The sequence below is a fragment of the Mobula hypostoma genome, chromosome 1, assembly GCF_963921235.1.
Source record: "Mobula hypostoma chromosome 1, sMobHyp1.1, whole genome shotgun sequence".
NCBI lineage: Eukaryota > Metazoa > Chordata > Chondrichthyes > Myliobatiformes > Myliobatidae > Mobula > Mobula hypostoma.
In genome coordinates, this window is record NC_086097.1 from 95,208,375 (window position 1) to 95,231,463 (window position 23,089).

General features: G+C 43.4%; 1 protein-coding gene across 6 annotated transcripts in view; it reads right to left on the reverse strand.

The window, feature by feature from the left end:
- The window catches only part of rad51b (RAD51 paralog B), a 619,344-nt gene that overhangs the window by 263,408 nt on the left and 332,847 nt on the right, over window positions 1-23,089 (reverse strand). For all 6 annotated transcript variants that reach the window (XM_063052979.1, XM_063052988.1, XM_063052947.1 and 3 more), the window contains one exon: window positions 7,054-7,150. In XM_063052979.1, coding sequence (XP_062909049.1) covers window positions 7,054-7,150 — 97 coding nt within the window. The remainder of the gene's footprint in view (window positions 1-7,053; window positions 7,151-23,089) is intronic.

Below are 23,089 nucleotides of genomic sequence, written 5' to 3' on the forward strand. Positions count from 1 at the left end.
GATACCAGAGTCTAAACCTCATCTGTACTGAGTTAGCTGATCTCAACTAATGGGAAAGGTAGAACTGCATTATTGCCAGAAGTGAGGTAGTAGAAGTGGAATAAGCTGATCAGAATCAGAATCAGATTTAATATCACCGGCATATGCCATGAAATTTGTTAACTTTACAGCAGCAGTAAGATGAAATACATGATAAATAAATATAGAGAAAAAACTGAGTTACATTTAGGGCATATATGTCTATTAGGTTAAGTTAAAATAAGTACTGCAAAATAATAGAAAAAAAAAGTAGTGAGGTAGTGTCCTTGGGTTCAATGTCCATTTAGGAATCAGATGGCAGAGGGGAAGAAGCTGTTCCTGAATCACTGAGTGTGTGCCTTCAGGCTTCTGTACCTCCTTCCTGTTTGTGGCAATGAGAAAAGGGCATGTCCTGGGTGGCTGGGGTTCTTAATGAAGGACGCCGCCTTTCTGAGGATACTATCGAGGCTAGTACCCATAAAGGAGCTGACTAATTTTACAAGTTTCTGCAACTTATTTCGATCTTGTGCAGTAGCTCCACTATACCAGATGGTGATGCAGCCAGTCATAATGCTCTCCACAGTACATTTGTAGAAGTTTTCAAGTGTTTTAGCTGACAAATCAAATCTCCTCAAACTCCTAATGAAATATAGCTGCTGTCTTGCCTTCTTTACAGCTGCATCAATATGTTGCACCCAGGTTAGGTCCTCAGAGAAAATTTATTATTTTAACAATAAGCTACATAACAGATCAACTAAGTGACACCCAGGAACTTGAAAGTGCTCACTCTCTCCAATTCTGATCCTTTGTGAGGATTGCTTCGTGTTCCCTCTTCTTATCCTTCCTGAAGTCCACAATCAGCTCTTTGGTCTTGCATATAAAATCAAGCACAGGAAATAGATGAGGATTGGAGTGTGCGTCAGGAGGACTTAGGACTGAAGGAACCTGTGTCAATAGAATCCCATTCTGAAACTTCTGATCATAAATCTACTTACACATTTTTATCGTGAAGTAAAAAAATACAACTGTTGGGGGAACTCAAAGGGCTAGCAGTGGCTGTGGAGGAAAAGGGATAGGAAATATTTGGGGTTAAGACCAAGTATCAGGACTGATGCAAGACCTCGGCCCAGAAAGTCAACAATTCCTGTTCCCTCACCTGCTGATCCCAGCATTGTGTCTCCATATTTTGTGTGGAGTCTCCCACAGGAAGAATTATATACCCAGACCCTGAGAAACAGTGAGCCAAATAACCATCTCATTATCTCAAACTCCTTATGCACGCCTCCTCCCAAGGTTCACAACAGGAGTTGCATTGAGAGTGGAAATATAGAGGGATATCCTCGGACTTCCAGCCAGGTACAAGTATCAATTGTAATTGATATTTCAATGACAATCTCTGCCATCTTCATCAGGGATGATACCTGGGCATGTCTCATCCAGTGGTACTTATACCCCTGTCATCCATCCCTCCTGATTGATTAGTCCTCATCCAATCAGGTTTCCACTGTCCCATCTTGCTTACAATCAAATTACAGTCTTACCTAGAGGAAGACCTTAGTCTTTGTTAAAATTCTTTTTCTCTAGTTTTATTTCTATGGCTTCCTTCAACAGGCGGTCCCAAAAGCCATTGGTGTGGCACAGTAGTTACGTGTCGTCGAAGTCAATCGCACGGTGGAAACTCACATCAAGGAGCATAGGAGGTGTATTCGTTTGGGTTACCTGAAGAAATCAGCAGTAGCAGAACGTTGTATTTGCAATAGCCATAGGATTAACTTCGACGGCACAAAACTACAGTGCCGCGCCAATGGCTTTTGGGACCGCCTGGTGAAGGAAGCCGTAAAAATAAAACTAGGGAAAAAGCATTTTAACAAAGATTAAAGTCTTGCTCTGAGAAAGAACTGGAATTTGATTGTAAACAAAGTGGGACAGCAGAAACCTGATTGGATAAGGACTAACCAATCAGGAGGGACAGGTGATGGGGGTATAAATACTACCAGACTGGACATGTCCAGGTATCATCCCTGATGAAGATAGCAGAGCTTGTCATTGAAATGTCATTGAAATGTCAGTTAAAATCGATACCTGTACCCGACTGGAAGCACAAGAAGAGTTTACTTGTCATATGAGCTGGGAAAGCACTAGACCCTTTTTCATAGAGAAATATCGTTTACCTGTGGTTGTGCTGGAAAACCTCCAAAGACCGGTATATCACTTATTTTGAGTCAGGACTTCCTGTAAAGTTTAGTGACTGATGACCATGAAGCAGCAATTGCAGGGTGGTAAATGACAGTGGGAACAGCGATGTCACGAGATGGGCAACTGCTAATAAGGGTGGGAAGAATGACAGCAGTTATTACATCTGGAGAGGGGTGATGATTAAATTAGAGGGTAATTCATTTGCCCAGACTCCCAAAAATAACTGGCCAAAACAAAATAAACCCCACCTCATGCTGCACTCTACCTCATTTTGTCAATCATATCTCATCCCATGGAGCCTCACTTCCTCTAGGCAAGCTTGTTTCTAGTTTCCTCACCCAAATCTCTCTCACAATCATTTTGTCAGCAAGTATTTTCTATAATGGTGGGAGGTCACAGGGTAAAGGCGCAAGGCCCTGTGCCTCTTGCTCAGTGGAAATTCCAGTCCTACATTCAGTGGGTTATACCCAGGGCCAAAGTTATCTGGCAGGACATAGCTTAGACGTCCTGACTCACGGCATCTGTTTTTCTTTCCCCAGTGACAGTGCACTATTATTCGATCCTGAAGCACCTTAACCAGATCAGGTAGTAGTGCAATAAGGTTTCCTCATAATCTGGTAGGAGGATACAGTTTTCATTCCTTAAGGTAATTAATATGAATATTATTCAGCAGGTGTGAGTCTTTAGTTGTAGTAACTTCGATGCATACTTTCCAACATTACAACACTAGCCCCATCCAAAAGCCCCCATTCAAGTCTGGCACTCACAGCAACAGAAGCAATTTCTAACTGAACATTTCCTTCACAGATGCAGAGAAAGACAACTGTCCCAATCCTTTCCCAAACCAGTTCCTCTTGAGAAACATTCATCACCTGTGTGAAATTCCATCTGTGGGCAGAAAGCCAGGAGGCCAGAGATGGGGTAAACAGCTCTCTTTGCAGTTTGATCAGCGATTTGCAATTTCTATGGTGGATTTTTTTTTACAACAGGCTTGAATGAAGTACCATTCAGACAGCATTAATGTCAACTTCCCAGCCACTAGTTTTAATTTCATTCGGTAAGAAATCTGCCACCACCAGCAGTCTACATTGAAGCAGATGATCCACTGACTCCACCACCTGGAAATAAGATGCTTCTGTTATCAAATTAATTAAAACATCCTCAGTTTTATCTTTTGAAGCAGTCACTGCAGTTATAATGCGGGACATACAAGACATCATTGGAATTTGCAAAGCAGTCATTGTAAAGTATAATGTATGGGTTGCAGTGGGATTAGATGGCGAATGAGCACGTCATTTACGGCCAGATCAGATATCAGATCAGCCACTGCTATAAGCAATGGTTCAGATATCCGTGAGATCATCAACCCCATTAAACAGCAGCTTATGGCACGAAAAGTGATTTTTATTCGTCATTTTATATATAATATACATACAACACACACCTAAGAATACTGAAAAAGATGATAAGAATTTAAGGTCAGACAGAGTTAATTCCATGTGCAGGGAAACAGGAGTGAACAGGCATCAGATGACAAATCAGTCAGAGTTGGGTTTGTGCAAACTATGTACTGACTGTGATTTTACCCATTTGCCTCCAATAACACCGGCACAGTGCTACTGCTGTAAAGCACTCACAACCTAAGTTCAATCTTAATGTCAGGCGCTGTCTGAGTGAAGTTTGCACGTTCTCTCTGTGATGGATGGATTTCCTCAAGGTGCTACAGATTCCTCTCAGTCCCAAAGATGTGTTGGTAGGTTAAATAGGCACTGTAAATTGCCACCAGTGAACTGGAGGTGAGTTAGCATGGACACAATAGGTAGAGTGGCTTCCTTCTATGTTATAAGAGAACATGAATGTGATTGCTGTGGTTTGACAATTTTCTACCTGTTCGAGAGCAGGTACTGAGGCAACACATGCAAGAGTAGATTGTTCTTTTTGCTTTCTGTGTGCTGTACTTTGAAAATTACAGGCCCTCCCCAACTAATGAAGGCCTGACCTATGTAGAGCCCATATGTGCCCTATGAATGACTGTTTTGGAGTAATGTTTCCTTTTTTTTTACAGCTGCCTAGACCAACCATTGCTGTGAGCAGGAAATTTTTACACAGTCTGAAAACTGTGTGGCACTTTATATTAACATTATATAAAGAAAATCTTGTTGCATGGCAACAAAGGATATGTGCGCGGGAGCATTTCAGGTACGTGTCATTTCAGCGGCGTGTCCACACAGCTTAGAGGGAACAGTGCTCGGGAGGCCGGTGGTATGCATTTGCCAGCTGCCTTAATATTAGCTGGAACTACCCCACATCAAACCCAAGAGGAATACATTCTATTTAACAAGTTTATGACTACTTTGTGAAGCCTACCTAGAGACATACAGCTTGTTATTCATTACAAAACTCTTAATAGCATTTAAAATCTTGCATACACCATAATCTTTTAAAAGAATATTATTATTAGCCCAGGATAGTCTTGGGTTAAAAATATGTTAATCAGTTTTATTATTAAGAGTGACAAAACAGGATTAAAATGCTTCTCCAGATTATCTATTCCTATAGGCCAAGCCACCTGTGCAGGCATCTTCTGCCATGTGCTAGTCTGTTCGCAGCTGCATTTATGACTTGTGAACTGTTCAGGTTATGAACAGTTCGGAATGGAACCCTGCCTAATGTGGGAATGACCTGTATGTAGAAAGGCGGATTTTAATATCTACAGCACTGTTTATGATCCTCTTGGGAAATTCCAAAATGCCTTACTGGCAGTGAATCAGTCTCAAACTATAGTCACTGTTGCAATAGAATCTAACAGGCACTAGGGCCTGGATGAGTGTTATCATAAGGTCTTTGTATCATTTCTCTGGCATAACAGGATGTTGATTATGGCAAAATTGTGCTCCAAGCACTCCATCAGGAGGTGGATTCCAGTGGAGTTATCTTTCCTTACTCTAACCTTACTTGTCAACTTAGTAACAGACTGCATGTTTTCCAACCTGAGCACTGAAGGAAGTTTAGTTTGTCTCCCTCTGGGCAATGGGCCAAGGATTTTCCAAGGTCGAATATGTTCTTCTTGAGCTTTACCAAGAGCTTCCAGGGTTGAGAGAATGTGCTAATGAGGCGGCATGCTCATTCCATATTGGCTGAGCCACGAGACGATTTGCCTGTCCTACAGAGATCTAACTGAAATGGGAAATAATTTTGATCTTGATGGCAAAGCCTAATCTACGAAGACGTTACCTTCCCCTAGTTTGCCCCGCAGAGGAAGTGTACTCACTACCTTGTTCTAGAAGCTGGTCAGTGATGTCATTGCCATAGCATCCAAATTCCTAAACGATGACGACAGTGCAATCTTACAGTCTATCACAGCCAGAGTGGTCCATGAGATTCTGCATTTTATACTCAGAGTGGAACTTGCATCTGTGTGCCTTCTTTTAATTGCAACTAGCTGTTGTAATCAGCTACTGCACAGGCTTTGACAAAATAAGCTCTTGGTTCGGTGGCAAGGGAGCCAAAACCACTGGAGACCGAGTCTGCAGCATAGACATTACTATCAACACACATGGACTCGTGAAACAACAAAGTGAAGGTCAAGGTACAAAGCAAGGTAAAGGAAGCAACTATTACCTTCAGATCAGAATAGGTCATCCACCATTGAGCTCGGCCAAAAGCTGACAGGGCTTCTGGTGACTGAGAATGACAGCCCAATTCAGCAATAACAACATTCAACTGCAACATGACTTTGACCCATTTGACTTCCTGTCATTTGAAGTAATGGCTAATATTCCTTTAGCCCTTAGAATTACATTGTCATGGTAAGAACAGAGGAAGTATATACAAGTATAAACTTAAAGAACATCTTTTTCCTTGGTAAAGGATCTACAACCTTTATTATCTCTATTTTTTTCCCTTTCAGGGTTCTTTTGAAGACCCTGACCTGGAGTTACACGCTGACTACGGTTCTGTACGGGAATGGGACCCGCTCTCAGTGTTACTCTGCACGCCAAGGGCTCGGCCTAAGAGCTCACTTCGCCTTCAGAGGGCCGAGATCTCGTGGCTCTGGAGACAGGCGATCAAAGGTCGGTGTCCGGGCACGAGACCGGTGTGTCATGGGAGATGAAAGATCTAAGGCTGTGTGCCCAGGGACCCAAGATCTTTGAGCACAGAGCTTGAAAAAAGCGACGCAACGGACTTTTAACATCATAAACCATTAAGTTGTTTGTTATGTCTCCCCTCTCGCTGTGAAACGGAGACACCTCTTTCTCCCTTATTAGGGAGAGAGAGAGCCCGTGGTATGTTGAATACCAGGTGAATGTGTAGTCTTTGGAGTACTGCAAGTCTGTGTCTTTGCTGTTGCTTTCGCTCATGCTTGAGTGATTGGACATGGGTGCCCATGCTTTTTTTTGCCAGTGGGGAAAGGGGAAATCATTGCTTGCTGCTGCTTACACATGGGAGGGAGGAGAGCTGGGGGGGGGACTTTGGGGTTCTATCATTTAACTGTCATTCATTTTTTGTGGGCACTCCTCTGTTTTTCGTGGATGGTAGCGAAGAAAAAGCATTTCAGGATGTACAGTATATTGTATACATTTCTCTGACATTAAACGTACCTTTGAAATTAAGGTGCTCAGATGATCATGAGCACTGTGCACCAGTGTGGAAATGAGACTGCTAAGCATCCATGCTGTTGGGTCATCTGGATCAAGAGTATTAACGGCTCTAGTGCACATGAACAACCGAAGGGTTCCCTGTGCTGAGTCATGTTTCTACAGTTTGGCAGAAATGGCCCTGCTAAGGGACTGACCCATAAAGCAAGTGAAAATCAAGGCACAAAGGAAGCATCCATACCTTCAGATGACAATAAATCATCCACCACTGAGCCTGGCCTAAAGTTGGCAGCTTGTCTTTGACCAATCCTGGTTGTAATTTGGTTTGTCAGAATGACCTGCAAAAGACAATAACTCTGTTATTACAGGGGAATGGTGTACCTCACTTTATCTGCCTCTCCAATCAACCTATCAAATCTACACAGTCTTTAGCTATGGTTGCTTTTCCCAAATGTATGCATAACAAGCCAAGCAATAGCTTTAGAGTTATAGAGCTATACAGAAAGGAAATAGGCCCTACAGCCCAACTCATTGACGGTGATCTGGATGTGTGCCTGAGTCATTTCCACATCTATATTTGGCCCACATCTTTCTAAACATTTCTTAGCCATGTACCTGTCCAAATGTCTTTTAAACATTGTAAATGCACTTATTCTGTTATGTTGTTCCACTCTCAACACCCTCTGTGTGAAAAAATAGACCCCTTACGTCCCCATTACATTGTTTGCCTCTTACACTTAAAACTGTGTGGTTTCCAGTTTTATACCCTGCTATCTCAGAAAGAAAACAGTGACAATCCATTTATCTATGCCTCTCATGGTTGATTTTATAGATATCTATAAGGTCATCACTCAGGGATGGTCTCCGTACAACCCAAAACCCTCCAGTCCCAGCAGCATTCTTGTGAATCTTTTCCACACCCTCTCTAACTTCATCCATCCTTCCTGTAGTACTACACACAATAGTGTACCGGGCCGCAAAGCATGTGCTACCGGGCCATGAGGAAACGATATGAGTCAGCTGCACCTTTCCTCACTCCCTGTCACGCACTGTTGAACTTGAACAGAGGGTTGCCAACTATCCAGTATTTGCTGGGACATCCCATATACTGGGCTAAATTGGTTTGTCCTGTATTTCCCCTGCTAAGGTAGAGCGTTCCTATGAAACCTTTCGTGCCGAAATGGCGTGAAGCGAAGAAGCAATTACCATTAATTTATATGGGAAAAATTTTTGAGCGTCCCCAGACCCAAAAAATAACCTAACAAATCATACCAAATAACAAATAAAACCTAAAATAAGTAACACTAACATATAGTAAAAGCAGGAATGATATGATAAATACACAGCCTATATAAAGTAGAAATAATGTTATGTACAGTGTAGTCAGGAAGATGAAGGCAAAACCGATTTGCAGGGAAAAAATTGGCATGTACGCGCATGCGCACAAAGGTGCCCGCGCAAGGCTTCATGGTCCTGGGGTAAAGTGTCCCAGGATTTGACTGCTACTTTTGTCTTTTATTTGGGAGTGAGAAAGTTGGCAACCCTAACTGTAAAAGACATGTTGAGGTGATTTTAACCCTACTTGAACACCACCCCCCTCTAACCCCCCCGGTTGACCGGTCCGCAAGAATATTGTCAATATTAAACCGGTCCGTGGTGCAAAAAAGGTTGGGGATCCCTGCCATAGACCAATCCCCAAAAACATAAATCATGCGAACAACAGAAGCAAGCAACAACAGCAGCGTTCCGAACCAAATGGAGTCCTTGGAACCAAATCCCCGAGGCAGCCCAGAGATGGCCAAAGCCTCGGTATTTGGTTCATCATATTAGTGGGGTAAATTGCTGCAAGGTTTGCAGACAGAAAGCACAGCAGCTGGGGGCATTCTCACAGCCTCAGCGTTGCGGAGAGAGGAGCCCCCAGACTATCTCGGCCAGCGTTTAAATTATCCCAACCTTACACTAGGTCCTGGCCCTGCCACGGTGAATCACCCTGGGTCTGGATTTCGCTACCCGATAAATCATTCTTTACCTCTCCAAATTGGCTCAACATCCAGAGTAATCTAACCTCACCCGACACTCTGACTTCCAGTATATCTGGGCCGGCATTTAGATCGACCAAATAGCAGACTGTGTCTCACATTAGGACCTGGGCCTTGCTGCAGCGAATCACTCTGAGCCTAGTACACACTGCCCAGCAATTTGGCTCAGACCTGGATTTCACTTCCGAAGAAGCCATCCTTGACCTCTCCAAATCAGCTTGGTGCTTAGAGCAATCTACCCTCACACCTGGGCCAGCTGGGTGGGCATCCGAACTCCTCTGAACCGTCTTCTCCCCCCGAATAGTTCACTCCAACCAGCATGCCTCCAACTTCAAGTGCATTGATTTTGCAGCACACCAGCAGGGTGCATTTGTGAACTTGCTTTGCTTTTGTTTGCCTCTTCATTGTTTGTGGTGATAGTTTACCACAATTTACTTTTTAAAAATTGTTATTAATAATGTTTTTAATCAAATTCCTTTGCTTTTGAACTACCAGTAAGCTATCACACGTCTTCAGTAGTGCCATCTTAAACCAGAAGTAAATACAGATGAGAAGACTGATGCCATTCTTCCTGCTACAAGACCTCCTTTGTTACAGTCTGGCATGATGGTCTCACCCACAAAGGGCTCTGCGATACAAGGCAAACAACAGGTAGGCTGATCAGTGCAAGTAGCGTTTTTCAAGCACTCTCTCTACTGACGGAAAGAGGAATGATGTTGCTCAGAAATGGAGCTGAGATATTTGGTGGAAGAGTTCCTGTGAAGATGTGCATTGTCAATCTGAGCTGGATATCCATGTGCTTGATATGTGCTGAACAACTCCATACCAGCGCACGATGCTTTGCATATAAGACAGCCAGGGCTTTCACTGCAAGAAGGATGGCAGTTTGCTACAAAAGTTCTTACACTTCTGCAAATTATTTATTGTGACTACCGATCACAGAGAGATTTAATCACACAACAAAACTGCATGTACCTCCTCTTCCAGCTCATGAAATTCATGATAGTCAAGGTGTTGGTTTCAGGGAACAAAATACTTTACTAATTCAGAAATGAGATGTCAGCATCAATCCCTACCAGGTGAGTAATTTGTCAGTCTTCACATCAACAATCCCAGGAAAGTCACACTATGGACAGAGTGGAAAACTTTCTAGATACACCCAAGCCAGACAGAAAAAAAACAGGCAAATGCAAATTAACCCTCCTCTGTTGCATCATGACAATTGCAATAAACCAAGTTTGAGATTAAAATTTGGTCACCATGGTAGTGTAGCGGTTAGCGCTATGCTGTCACAGCCTGGGGCATCAGAGTTTGGAGTTCAATCCAGCGGCCTCTGTAAGGAGTTTATTTGTCCTTTCCATGGAATGCATGGGCTTTCTCTGGATGCTCCGGTTTCCTCCCACAGTCCAAAGTCGTGCAGGTTAGCACGTTAATTGTCCCACAATTAGGTTAGGTTTAAATCCGGAGCTGCTTGGCAGCACGACTTGAAGGGCTGCTGTATCTCTAAATAAAATAAAATAATTTATATTCCCTCTACACTATTTGGTCAGGGTAGATACAACCACTCAATATGAAATAGAGAATCTGTATATTCTGTCATCGGTTCCTCAATCATTAAAAGTTAGAAAAACAAAGCTAAACGGTTGTTCCATTTCTCCCATGAGCACCCCAGGGTCCTTGATTAAAATATCAAACTTAGACAATTTCACCCTTGTAGATCTCCAGTCATCAGGAACCAATCTGAGAATATCCAATTTTATTTTGTACCAATTTGTGGTACACCAACAACTTGCATTTATATGGCATCTTTAATGTAATAGGATAGCTCAGGCACTCTACAAGATTATTCATAAAAAATGAGAAGACATTAGAAAGTGGAAGCACCTTGCTCGGAGGTTTTATCACACATTACAGAACTTCTACTAAGTGCTAATTACAGGGAATTAAGAGAAATGAAAATTCTCTTTGCATGCAATCAAACAAATATGTTAGGCACAGACTCACTGGAACCACATTGCGCAGCTGAATAGTGATCACTCAAAGCCTGAAATTATCAGCGTCAAAACAAGAGGAAGGGTGGAAGCAGTGTGGGTTTAAAAATGGGGCGCATATGTGACCACAACACATGCAGCCAACAGCAAGAAATCCAGCCAGTGTGCTCAGCTGTTTCCACATCACGGCTCAATGTGCTTCTCAAAATATAGCAAACAAGATGTCTTTGCCCAGGGTTTGCTTTCTGGTGAGGGGTTTACTCCTAATCTTTAAACATTATATACTCCATACAGCAATAACAAAAAGTATTTAACATCATTAACATAGCAAGGTACCCCCAGCACTGAACAGGAAAGTTACCAAAAAAACTTGATGCCACAGCACAGGAAATGAAATGACAGATGAGCTTTATACCTCCTCTCTCACCACTATTCAGGGCCCCAAACAGTCCTTCCAGGTGAGGCAACACTTCACTTGTGAGTCTGTTGGGGTCATCTATTGCATCCGGTGCTCCCAGTGCAGCCTCCTCTACATCGGTGAAACCTGACGCAGATTGGGGGACCACTTCGTCGAGCACCTCCACTCCGTCCGCCACAACAGACAGGATCTCCCGGTTCCCACCCACTGCAACTCTGCTTCACATTCCCATTTGGATATGTCCATACACGGCCTCCTCTACTGCCACGATGAGGCCAAACTCAGGTTGGAAGAGCAACATCTCATATACCGTCTGGGTAGTCTCCAGCCCCTGGGCATGAACATTGAATTCTCCAACTTCCAGTAATTCCCTCCCCCTCCCTTCCCCCATCCCAGTTTCACTCTGCCCCCTCCCCCAGCTGCCTATCACCTCCCTCATGGTTCCACCTCCTTCTACTACTCATTGTGTTTTCCCCACTCCTTCTTCATCTTTCCTGCCTATCACCTCCCTGCTTCCCCTCCCCCACCCCTTTATCTTTCCCCTTACTGGTTTTTCACCTGGAACCTACCAGCCTTCTCCTTCCCACCCTCCCCCCACCTTCTTTATAGGGCCCCTGTCCCCTCCCTCTTCAGTCCTGACGAAGGGTTCTGGCCCGAAACATTGACTGATCGTTTCCGCAGATGCTGCCCGACCTGCTGAGTTCCTCCAGCGTGTTGTGAGTGGAGCTTTATACAAAGAAGGTTTTAAGGATCATCTTAAAAGGAAGAGAAATATAAAGAGCAGACATTGAGAAAGAAGGTGGTCTGCAAATGTAATCAAGGAACACCAAGTGGCCAGAACTAGATAGACAGCAGAATCTCAGAGGATCGCAGGGCAGTGGAGATTACAAAGTGGGAGGGATAAAGTGAGTAGGATCTGAAAATTAGGATCAAGGTTTTGAATCTGAAGCATTGCTTAACCTTAACTCAAACTAGGTCAGCCAAGGGTGTATAAAACTGGCTCAAATTAGATATGGATAGCAGAATTTTCAAAAGCACTGCTATTTGTCCTCTGTTTAATGCAAACTCAGCAAAGTCCATACTGAATCTCTCTGCCACTGTGCATCATCAAGGACAAAGATGTACAGGTGGGGTTGGGGGTGACGGGAAAGAGAAACAGGCTGAGGTGGAAGTGAAAAAGGCTGGGAAAGTGGGACAGAGAGACAGGAGGGGTCAGAAAGAGAAGACAACAGTTGGTGGAAGAGATGCAGGCAGGTAGGGGTGGTGAGGGATGAATGGGAGCAGACAGACATGGGAGGGGAAGGCAGGTAGGGCTGGTGGGGAAAGGCAGAAAAGTGAAGGGGGAGTTGATGGGGGAAAACAGGGAGTGAGGAAGTCCAGTAAAAGGATTTAGTAGATGGATCCACCGTGTAACGGGAGCTGGAGCTAGGTTTAGAGTTGCAGCTTCCATTGCCTGGGTTTATTGGAAGCTGCTCCAGCCACCACACAGCTTGAGGCCTTGTCTGCTGAAGGCATAGCCTAACTTTGCACAAAAACCTCCGCCACACTTTAGATTATTTGCCTACAAGTAGCACATTGGGTGTAAAATGTTTTTCATATCCCACTGTCACAAAAGCTGCGATTAAAATGCCAGTTCCTTTTTTCTTTATTTTTAATCAAAAGACACAAACAACTTGTGAGGGTTTGGGGAGTCTGTGTCTATTTTTGCTGGTGCGTATGACTTTAAAAAGCTGATGAATTATCTGACAAAGCTTGTTTGGAAATGTATGTGAGTAACTGCAGGCTTTGGTCTGGTTACATCAGATAAGGTGGGTTTCAGACACTGCTTGTTTCCATTTATTTAATCCACTGTCAGAAAGAGATTTACTGGTGTTCAACCCCACATGGTTACAGGGCAAGAGCTCTGCTGGGCCACCTGCTTGCTCCGTTCACTTCAGAAATGACACATTTCAGCTTCTTCCTGTCTGGTGCTGTTGACCTGTTCATGCCTCTACGCTATCTCTGCTGCATCTACAGTCAACACTGAGTAAGAACAGACCATTTACAGTACTCCTATCAGATACACTACAGTTCACGTGTATGCCTCATTGCCAGCCACTCAGTCTCCATAGTACACAAGGAGTATAAAAGGAACAATTTTGTCCTGTATCAGCCACATGTAACTTAGAGTAGCATCTGCATACCTACAGAACACAGAATAAAATACAGTACAGCCTTTCCTGTCTGATGCTGTACAGGTCATATAGCTAGACAGAAGGGAACTGGTCCTTCAGCTCACAACATCACTCCTGACCATCAAGCAGTGATTCTACACAGATTCTACCACCCACCTACGCACCAGGGACAATTTATAATGGAGTGGCCAATTATTCCATCAACCTGCATGTCTTTCCGAAGTGGGAAGAAGCTGGAGTAATTGGAGGAAACTAGAGCAGCTGAAGGAAACCCACAGGGAGAAAGAGAAAGCGGCACACAGACAGTGCCCGAGCCAGGATCGAACTGGGCTCCCTGGTGCTGTGAGGCAACAGCTTTACACAGGTCACAACAGGGGTCAGAGTAGGAGCTAGGTCACTGGAACAGTAAGGCAGCAGCTCCACCCACTGTGGTATTGTGTCACATTCGTGCACATCTCAAAAGCTGGCTGCTATATAGCCACATACCAAGTAAAACCTGGTTACGACCCCAGTGTCATGCGTGTATCATACAAAGGGTAGAAGGGGACATTACAGCCTCATCTGGTTCTGCGCAGCCCGCATCTGTCTCAGAATCGGCACCTGCCTATCCTATCCTGCATCACCTGACACCTTCCACCATGTCCAACAATACAGCCATCTCAGCCTTGTGTACATTCAGTGACCAAGCATCCACAAGTTCACTACCTTCTGTCTAGATATTTCTCATCTTACTCCTAAATCGCTGAAACTGGGGACCCTGCTCAAAATTCAAAATTGACGACTTTTCATGTCATTTCCAGTACACAAGTGTAAAGGATCCGATGCAGCACAAAAACACACTAAAGAACACAATGAATACAAATACAGTGGATTCCAGTTAACTGGGACACATCGGGACCAGTATATGTTGGCCTAATTAAGCAGCTGTCCCAATTAGCCATAGTTTCATGGAAATATTTAGAAAGATATAAAAGGAGTCAGCAAACAACAGGAATTCTGCAGATGCTGGAAATTCAAGCAACACACATCAAAGTTCCTGGTGAACGCAGCAGGCCAGGCAGCATCTCTAGGAAGAGGTACAGTCGATGTTCCAGGCTGAGACCCTTCGTGACGAAGATCCTGACGAAGGGTCTCGGCCTGAAACGTCGACTATACCTCTCCCTAGAGATGCTGCCTGGCCTGCTGCGTTCACCAGCAACTTTGATGTGTGTTGCTTAAAAGGAGACAGACTCAGTAATAAATTATGTATTTAAATGAATACAGAACAAACTAGAATACTACAACTAGTACTACAGTACTATAAAATTGTCTATTAGTCCCTAATAGTTATTGATGGAGGAATTCATCCAGTATGCGCTGACGTGTTCTTTAGATTGACTGTAAATGAACAAAATCAGTGCAGACACCTAGTGTAGATAATGGACTGCCTTCGTACAATACTTTCGGCGATTGCATCCTCCAAATCTTCATTTTCATTGTAACATTCATGATGATTGTCGATATCTTCAAATTCTTCACAGTTTCTAACTTATTGAAGTAGTGAAATCGTTTCATTTCCTCTCCCGGCTGTTTCTGGCATTTCCAAGCCTGAATGCTTGAAACCGCAGTGAGCAAAATGGTTCTGAGTAGCCTTACTACTTATTTCTCCTCAACGATCAGTATCAAAAATCACCACATTTCAATACAAACACATGCAACTGATGTTATTTACAAACAGTTTGCTCTAAGTGTGGGGTAGTGCCTAACAGCCACACAAGTGTACGTGACTGACACTAGTTAGAAACTGATAGGCTACAATCTCCTGCCACAATTAAGTGACATAGTGCCCCAAATAAATGAAGAGAATTCCAGCAATTTCTCAATTAGTTTATGCTTTTTAAGTGTTGTCCCAAATAGGTGGTTGCTCTGATTAACCAAGGCCCAATTAACAGGAATCCACTGTACATAAGAGAACTTACAGTATTGTGCAAAACTTATAGGCACATATATATAGCTAGGGTGCCTAAGACTTTTGCCAGTACTATATTTGTCAATGTGGAGTGGAGGTGAGTTGCAATTCTAGCGGAAGCAAAGCATATTGGGGTTGGTGAGAATGAAACACCACAGGAGGGGTGTGGGACGGGTGGCAGAGAAAGAGTGCCGGGGGGAGGGGTGGTGTGTGTGCACACACACCCAGCCCTGAGACACCAGGCAAGGTCATTTGATTCCAAACAATTGGTTTATTGATCATTATAGACTGTCTCTATGGTGCTTCCTGCTCCCTTCCCCTTTTCCCAACCATGATTCCCCTCTCCCTGTCCCCTTCCCACTCTCAGTCCATCATAGAGACCCTTATCAAAATCAGGTTTATCGTCACTCATATATGCCATGAAATTTGTTTTTTGTTTTGTGACAGTGCAGTGCAATACATAAAATTACTACAGTACTGTGCAAAGGTTTTAGGAACCCTAGCTGTATATATGTGCCTAAGACTTTTGCACAGTACTGTATAGACATAGATTGATTGTATGTCCATAAAGTGACACCAGATACAGGAGTGTCTGTACGTCAGGTATCTCTGTCAGGATATGATAAAGTAGTGGTGATGAGGGATGTGGTGGGGTGGGTTAGTGGGTGGAAGTATTGATCAGTCTTACTGCTGGGCCAAGGATCTGTTTTTGACTTTGATGGTCCTGGTGTGGACACAATGTAGCCTCCTCCCTGATAGGCCTGGAGAAACAATCCACGAACAGGGTGGGTGAGATCCTTCATGATTTTGCTGGTCTTTTCTGGCACCTTTCAGTACATACATCCTTGGTGGCCAGCAGGCAGGTATCACTGCAAACTGCTTTGGGCAGTTCTGACTACCTGTCTGCTTCAGTACAGTGTTCATGCCATGCAGAGATGCAGAATGTTACGATGCTCTCTGCTGTGCATCTGTAGAATGACATGAGTAAAGATGAGCTCAATCCAGCTCTCTTCAGCCCCCTCAGAAATTAGAGGCACTGGTGAGCTTTCTTGATTGTGTAGAATATATTCTGGGACCATGAGAGGTTGTATGAGATGCACACTCTCAGGGGTTTGAAATTTCCACTGTTGTGCCGCAATGTAAAGAGGGGTGCAAGTGGTGTGGGTTTTCCAGACATCGATAACCATCTCCTTTGTCTTGTTGACAATAAGCAAGTGGCTATTTGTCTGGCTCCAGGCCTCAAGCTCTTCCAGTTCCTCTCTGTAGGCCGGTTCATCTTTGTTGGTGATGAGCCCCACCACTGTTGTGTCACAGGCGAACTTAACAATGTGATTACTCAGGTGTTTGGTGGTGCAGTCCTGCGTGAACAGATTGTACAGCAGTGGGCTTAGCACACAGCCCTGAGGGGGTAGTCATGTTGAGGATAATGGGGAGGGAGGAGTGGTTGTGCGAACTGACTATCTGAGGTAAAGATATGGTATCATACTGTGCATCCAATCATACCATCAAAGAATTTAATACAAATCCCAGCTGCAAAAATGATAGCAAGACATTTAGTGCTGAGAGAGTGGGCTAAATTTTGCTAAAATTTCACCTGATTCATGCCAAAAAGTGGACAAATGGGTGAGGAAGAGTACAGGAGATTGGAGTCAGCAGGGAACGAAGAGATTATTTTATTTAAAAATGCCTGGCCCTTGGTTTTAAATGTTGACACGATGTTATAGTTCCATACTGGAAGGGAAGGAAAACAGAAAAATGGAGGAGGATTGGAGCAATGCTGAAAACTCCTACGCTGGTTAGTGGCAGTACCTGCAACAATTCTGCCCAATTCATGGAACTTCATATCGTTACACCTGCTGCTTTTGATCCAAAGCTGATTGTATTCGTGAAACTGACTGAGGCACTGGTGATTTGGAACACTTTCAGCCGTAACCCATTTGTGAGACGTCTTGGAGTTTGAACATGAACCTGGAGTTGAGACAGCTGAGGTACGGTTGGCAATGGTAAAGTAGTGAAAATCCAGCAGAGATAGGTCACCACAAGAAAATAAACAAACAGTTCCCCCCTCTATACACCAGCCAAACTTACTGCCTGCATCCAGCACTGTCCCATTTACCTGCTGGCCATTGGCTTCATGATCTACACAGGCCCTTGGTCTGTCAAGCCTAATTTCTAAATACCTGCTTCCAATTACCTCACCATTCTCAATCTCTGAGAACCACCCACCAAGATTTCTGCACTCTGCCAATTCCAGCAAATTTGATATTCCTTTCTTTCATTGTTGGCTGTGCCTTGGGCTGCCCAAATCCCTAATCTATGGAATTCACTCCCTACACCTCTCCATCTCTCATATTTTTCTGTTAATCCCAATACCATGCTCTCTGACTGAACTTTTGCCCATTTCTCTTAAAAAAAAGTAAGTGCCAGCAAATGCTTTGCACTATTTAACGTGAATCCCCAACAAAGGAATTTGCAAGGCAGTTTACAATCAATCTTCTGACAGATAGTAAGCTGCTTTCATTTGGAATGTACTTACTGAATGGGTGGTGGGTGCAGATTCAATAGCAACTTTCAGTAAGTAATTGGATCAATTCCCTAAGAGAAAACAACTGCAGGGCTACCAGCTGCAAAGCTAAACTCTTTGAACAAAAATGCAAAAAAAAAAAGAGCAATCAAAATGTTGGGAGTACAGTACATACCTCCAAATAGTCTGAGGGAAACTTGGGAACTCACTGTAGATGAATGTCTGGTGAGTGCAAAAGCACTTGTGCAGTAATAGTTGGGGGTTTCAATTATTCTGGGATACAATAAGCGTAAAAGATAATAGGTATCTTAAGAGCAACAGATAAAATGCTGGAGGAACTCAGTGGGTCAGGAAGCATTCGGGGAGGGAAATGGACAGTTGATGTTTTGGGTTGAGATCCTTCATCAGGCCTGGACAGAGGAGGGATAGCCAATAGAACAAGAAAAGGAGTGGGGCATGGACTGGTGGATGATAAGTAGATTCGGATGAGGGGGCAGAGTTGGAATGATGTAAGAGGCTGTGAGCTGGATAGGTAGAAGTGACAAAAGGGCTGAAGTAGATCGGATCTGATAGGACAGCAATCAGAATCAGGATATATAAATAGTGCCAAGAGAGCAAAATATCGAGATAATGTTGATAGTTTCTTAGCCCATTTAGAAATCTGGGCAGAGGGGGAAGAAGCAATTTCTGAAACATTGAGTGTGTGCCTTCAGGCCCCTAGACCTCCGCTCTGAAAGTAGCAATGAAAAGAAGGCATGCCCTGGTGGGGGTCCTTAATTTTTTGAGGCATCACCTTTTGAAGGTGTCCTTGATGATGCGGAAGCTAGTGCCCGTGATGGAGCTGGAGGAGCTTAGAACTTTCTGCAGCTTCTTCCGATCCTCTGCATTGGAATCACCTTAGAGGACGGTGATACAACCAGTCAAAATGCTCTTTACAGTACATCTGTAGAAATACTAAATCTCCGAAATCTCTGAATGAAATATAACTGCAGGCATGCCTTCTTTGTAATTGCATCAATATGTTGGGCCCAAGATCGATCTCCAGGGATGTTCATAACCAGGAACTTGAAACTGCTTACCCTTTCAACTGCTGATCTGTTGAGGACTGGTGTGTCCCCTCCACCTACCCTTCCTGAAGTCTACAACCAATTCCATGGTCTTACTGATGTTGAGTGCAAGGTTGTCGCTGTGATATCATTTAACCATCTGGTCTATCTCACTCCTGCATGCCTTCTCATCACCATCTGAGATTCTGCCGACAACTGTTGTATCACTGCCGAATTTATAGATGGCTTTTGTGCTGTGTTTAGCCACACGGTCATGGTTGTACAGACAGTAGAACAGCAGGCTAAGCATGCACCTTTGAGGTGGGTCAGTGTTGATTGTCAGCGAGGAACAGATGTTATTTCCAATCCACACTAACTGTGGTCCTCAAACGAGGAATTCAAGGAACCAGGGGCAGAAGAAAGTACAGAGGCCCAAGATTTGAAACTTGTTGATGAGGACTGATGGGCTGATGGTGTTAACACTGAGTTGTTAATCAATAAACAGCAACCTGAACATGGAGTAAAGGTAAGGAGGTGAGAAGGTAAACTGGAGGGAGGAATATCTGGGTGAAGGAGGGGAAGATGGAGATGGAGTCGGTAGGAAAAAAAGTGGGTGAGGTAGGAAAATGGAGGGACTGTGAACAAAGGCCTACATTTCTTACCTTAAGAGGCCTCAATTTAATTGAAGAATATTTGTTTTAATCAGCCCAAAAACAAGACAAAAGGCTAACTCTTGTTTTAGCTGCAGAGAATGAAATTGGGCAGGTGAAAGGAAGACTGGTGGGAGAATGTTCATAGGTAGCAAAGAAAATTGAAGAAAAGGTTCTAAATCGGGGAAAGGTTAAATCAATGAGACTGATCAACAATTTAACAAAAGTGGACTGGGAATAACTATTTGAGGCTAAAAATCGATCTGAGAGCAATGAGACCCAAGGTGGACAATCTTGGGGTTCAGGGTGAAGATACTTGAACAAAGGAAGTGGGTGGATCAATTTTAATTTGGTCCCCAAATGCGCAGATGAACAGATGTTTAAGAAAAACCTAAACAAAAGAAGCTTTGCTGAAACACCAATAAGTTAATAGTACAGAAACCCAAGAAAAATACAAAAAATGCAGGTGAGAAATAAAAATGGAAATTAAGAAACTGAAGATGATATAAAAAAATTATAGGCAAGGAAAATCTAAAGATGCTTTGTATGTACATAAAGAGCAAGAACATGATTAAGTAAAAAATCAAGAACCTGTTCAGGAAAAGGGTATCTGGCATAGAGGTGCAGCCTGTGGGCAGGTTTCTTAGTTAATATTTTCTGATCATTTTCACTGAAGAATAGGATGATGGCATCACTCGGTTACGTAAGAATATGAAGTTGGATAAGTATATATATATATATTTTTTTAAAAGTATTAAAGGATTAATCAGCTTTGAAAAGGGATAAATTATGAGACTTGGATACAATACATGCTAAGCTATTAAAAGATGCAAGGAAGCAATTGCAAAGACCATAATTCTTCAGTGCATCTTGACTATAAGAATGATACTTGAGGACTGAAAAGCTCTAACAAACCTTTGTATTAATAAAGGAAAGAAGAGATAAATTGACTATTACAGGCCATTTCAATTAACCCTGGTCATGGAAACCATGGGAATATTAATACGTACTGTATAGTGCACCTTTAAAGCCAGCTTCATGTCATGTCTCTTAGGCCTGAATCGACGACCTCCCCCTCCCCTCATGTCATGTGGAACTTTAGGTACATTATGGCACTCTGACGCAGCAATTTAGTTCTGTGACTGCCTTCAATAAAAGCGCAACCTCTTATGCGAGTTGGCAACATAAAGGAACCTACAAACACTACAAGCACAAATATTCTTTTAAAATAGAAAGCATCAATAAATTGTCTGATTAAAACTATTGAGGACAGAACAAGGAGAATCAATGAAGACAGAGTATTGAAGTAGTCCACATGGATTTTATAAGACCATAAGACAAAGGAGCAGAATTAGGCCATTTGGCCCATCGGGTCTGCTCCACCATTCAATCATGGCTAATCCTTTTTTCCTCTCCTCAGCCCCACTTCCCGGCCTTCTCTCCGTAACCTTTGATGTCATGGCCAATCAAGAACCTATCAATCACCACCTTAAATACACCCAACGAACTGGCCTCCGCAACTGCCTGTGGTAACAAATTCCACAAATTCACCATCCTCTGGCTAAAGAAATTTCTCTGCATTTGTTTTAAATGGATTCCCCTCTATCCTGAGGCTGTGCCATCTCGTCTTAAGACTCTGCCAGCACGGGAAACATCCTTTCCGCATCTACTCCATCTAGGCTTTTCAATAGTCGAAAGGTTTCAATCAGATACTCCCCTCATTCTTTTAAATTCCAGCCAGTACAGGCCCAGAACCATCAAACATTCCTCGTATGATAACCCTTTCATTCCCAGAACCATCCTTGTGGCTCTCCTCAGAACCCTCTCCAAATGCCAGCACACCTTTTCTTAGATAAGGAGCCCAAAACTGTTCACAATACTCAAAGTGAGGACTCACCAGTGCCTTATAAAGCCTCAATATCAATTCCTGTTCTTATAATTTAGACCTCTTGAAATGAATGCTCACAATGCATTTGCCTTCCTCAACATTCAAGTTAACCTTTAGGGTGTTATGCACAAGGACTCCCAAGTCCCTTTGCTTCTCAGATTTTTGGATTTTCTCCCCATTTAGAAAGTAGTCTGCACATGTATTTCTTCTACCAAAGTGCATGACCATACATTTTTCAACACCTACCACCCCACCAGCCTCCACGTCCAGCACATAATTCTCAGAAACTTCTGCCATCTCCAATGGGATCTCACCACCAATCACATCTTTCGTTCCCCCCCACCACCCCACTTTCTGCTTTCAGCAGGGATCGCTCCCTGCACAAATCCCTTGTCCATTTGTCCCTCCCCACTGATCCCCCTCCTGGCACTTATCCTTGCAAGCTGAATAAGTGCTATACCTGCCCCTACACCTCCTCCCTCACTACCATTCAGGGTCCTAAACAGTCCTTCCAGGTGAGGCGACACTTCACCTGTGAGTCTGTTGGGGTCATTTACTGTGTTCAGTGCTCCTAATGTGGCCTCCTGTACATCAGTGAGACCCAATGTAGATTGGGAGACCGCTTAGTTGAGCAACTACACTCTATCTGTAAGAAAATACGGGATCTCCCAGTGGCCACCCATTTTAATTCCACTTCCATTCCCATTCCGATATGTTTATTCATGGCCTCCTCCACTGTCATGATGAGCCACATCTAGGTTGGAAGAATAGCACCTTATATTCCGTTTGGGTAACCTCCAACCTGATGGAATGAACAGTGATTTCTTGAACTTCTGATAATCCTTCCCCCACTTCACCATTCCCCTTCCCTTTGCCCTCCCTCACATTATCTCATTGCCCGCCCATCACCTCCTTCTGGTGCTTCTCCCCCTTTTTCTTTCTTCCATGGTCTTCTATATCTTTCACCTATCATTATTTCCCAGCTCTTTATTTCATCCCTTCAAGTTTCACTTATCACCTTGCGTTTCTCTTTCCCCTCCCCCCACCACCTTTTAAATCTATTCCTCAGCTTTTTTACTCCCGCCCTACTGAAGGGTCTCCGCCTGAAACGTTGACTGTACTCTTTTCCATTGATGCTGCTTGGCCTGTTGAGTTCCTCCAGCATTTTGTGTGTGTGTTGCTTGGATTTCCTACATCTGCATATTTTCTCTTGTTTGAGATTGTATTTCGTTTGCCACTTTCTTGCTCTTTCTCTTAATCTAAGTCCTTCTGCAGCCTAGTTGCTTCCCCAAGACTACCTGCTCCTCCATCAGTCTTCGTATCATCTGCAGACTTGGCAACAAAGCCATCTATTCCATCATCTAAATCACTGATACACAGCATAAAAAGAAGCGGTCCCAACACCGAAAAGTGTTGAAAGGTTTAGAAAGGTTTTTGAGAAGATCTCACATGGCAGGCTAGGGAAAAAAAAATTACAAGCTCAGGGGCCCATGAGAGTGGCAAACTATCCCAGTGGCAGGGGTAAACAGTGATGGTTGATGATTGGAAGGCTTTTACTATTAGCTCAACAGGGCTGTGGTTGCTTCCTTGCTATTTGTG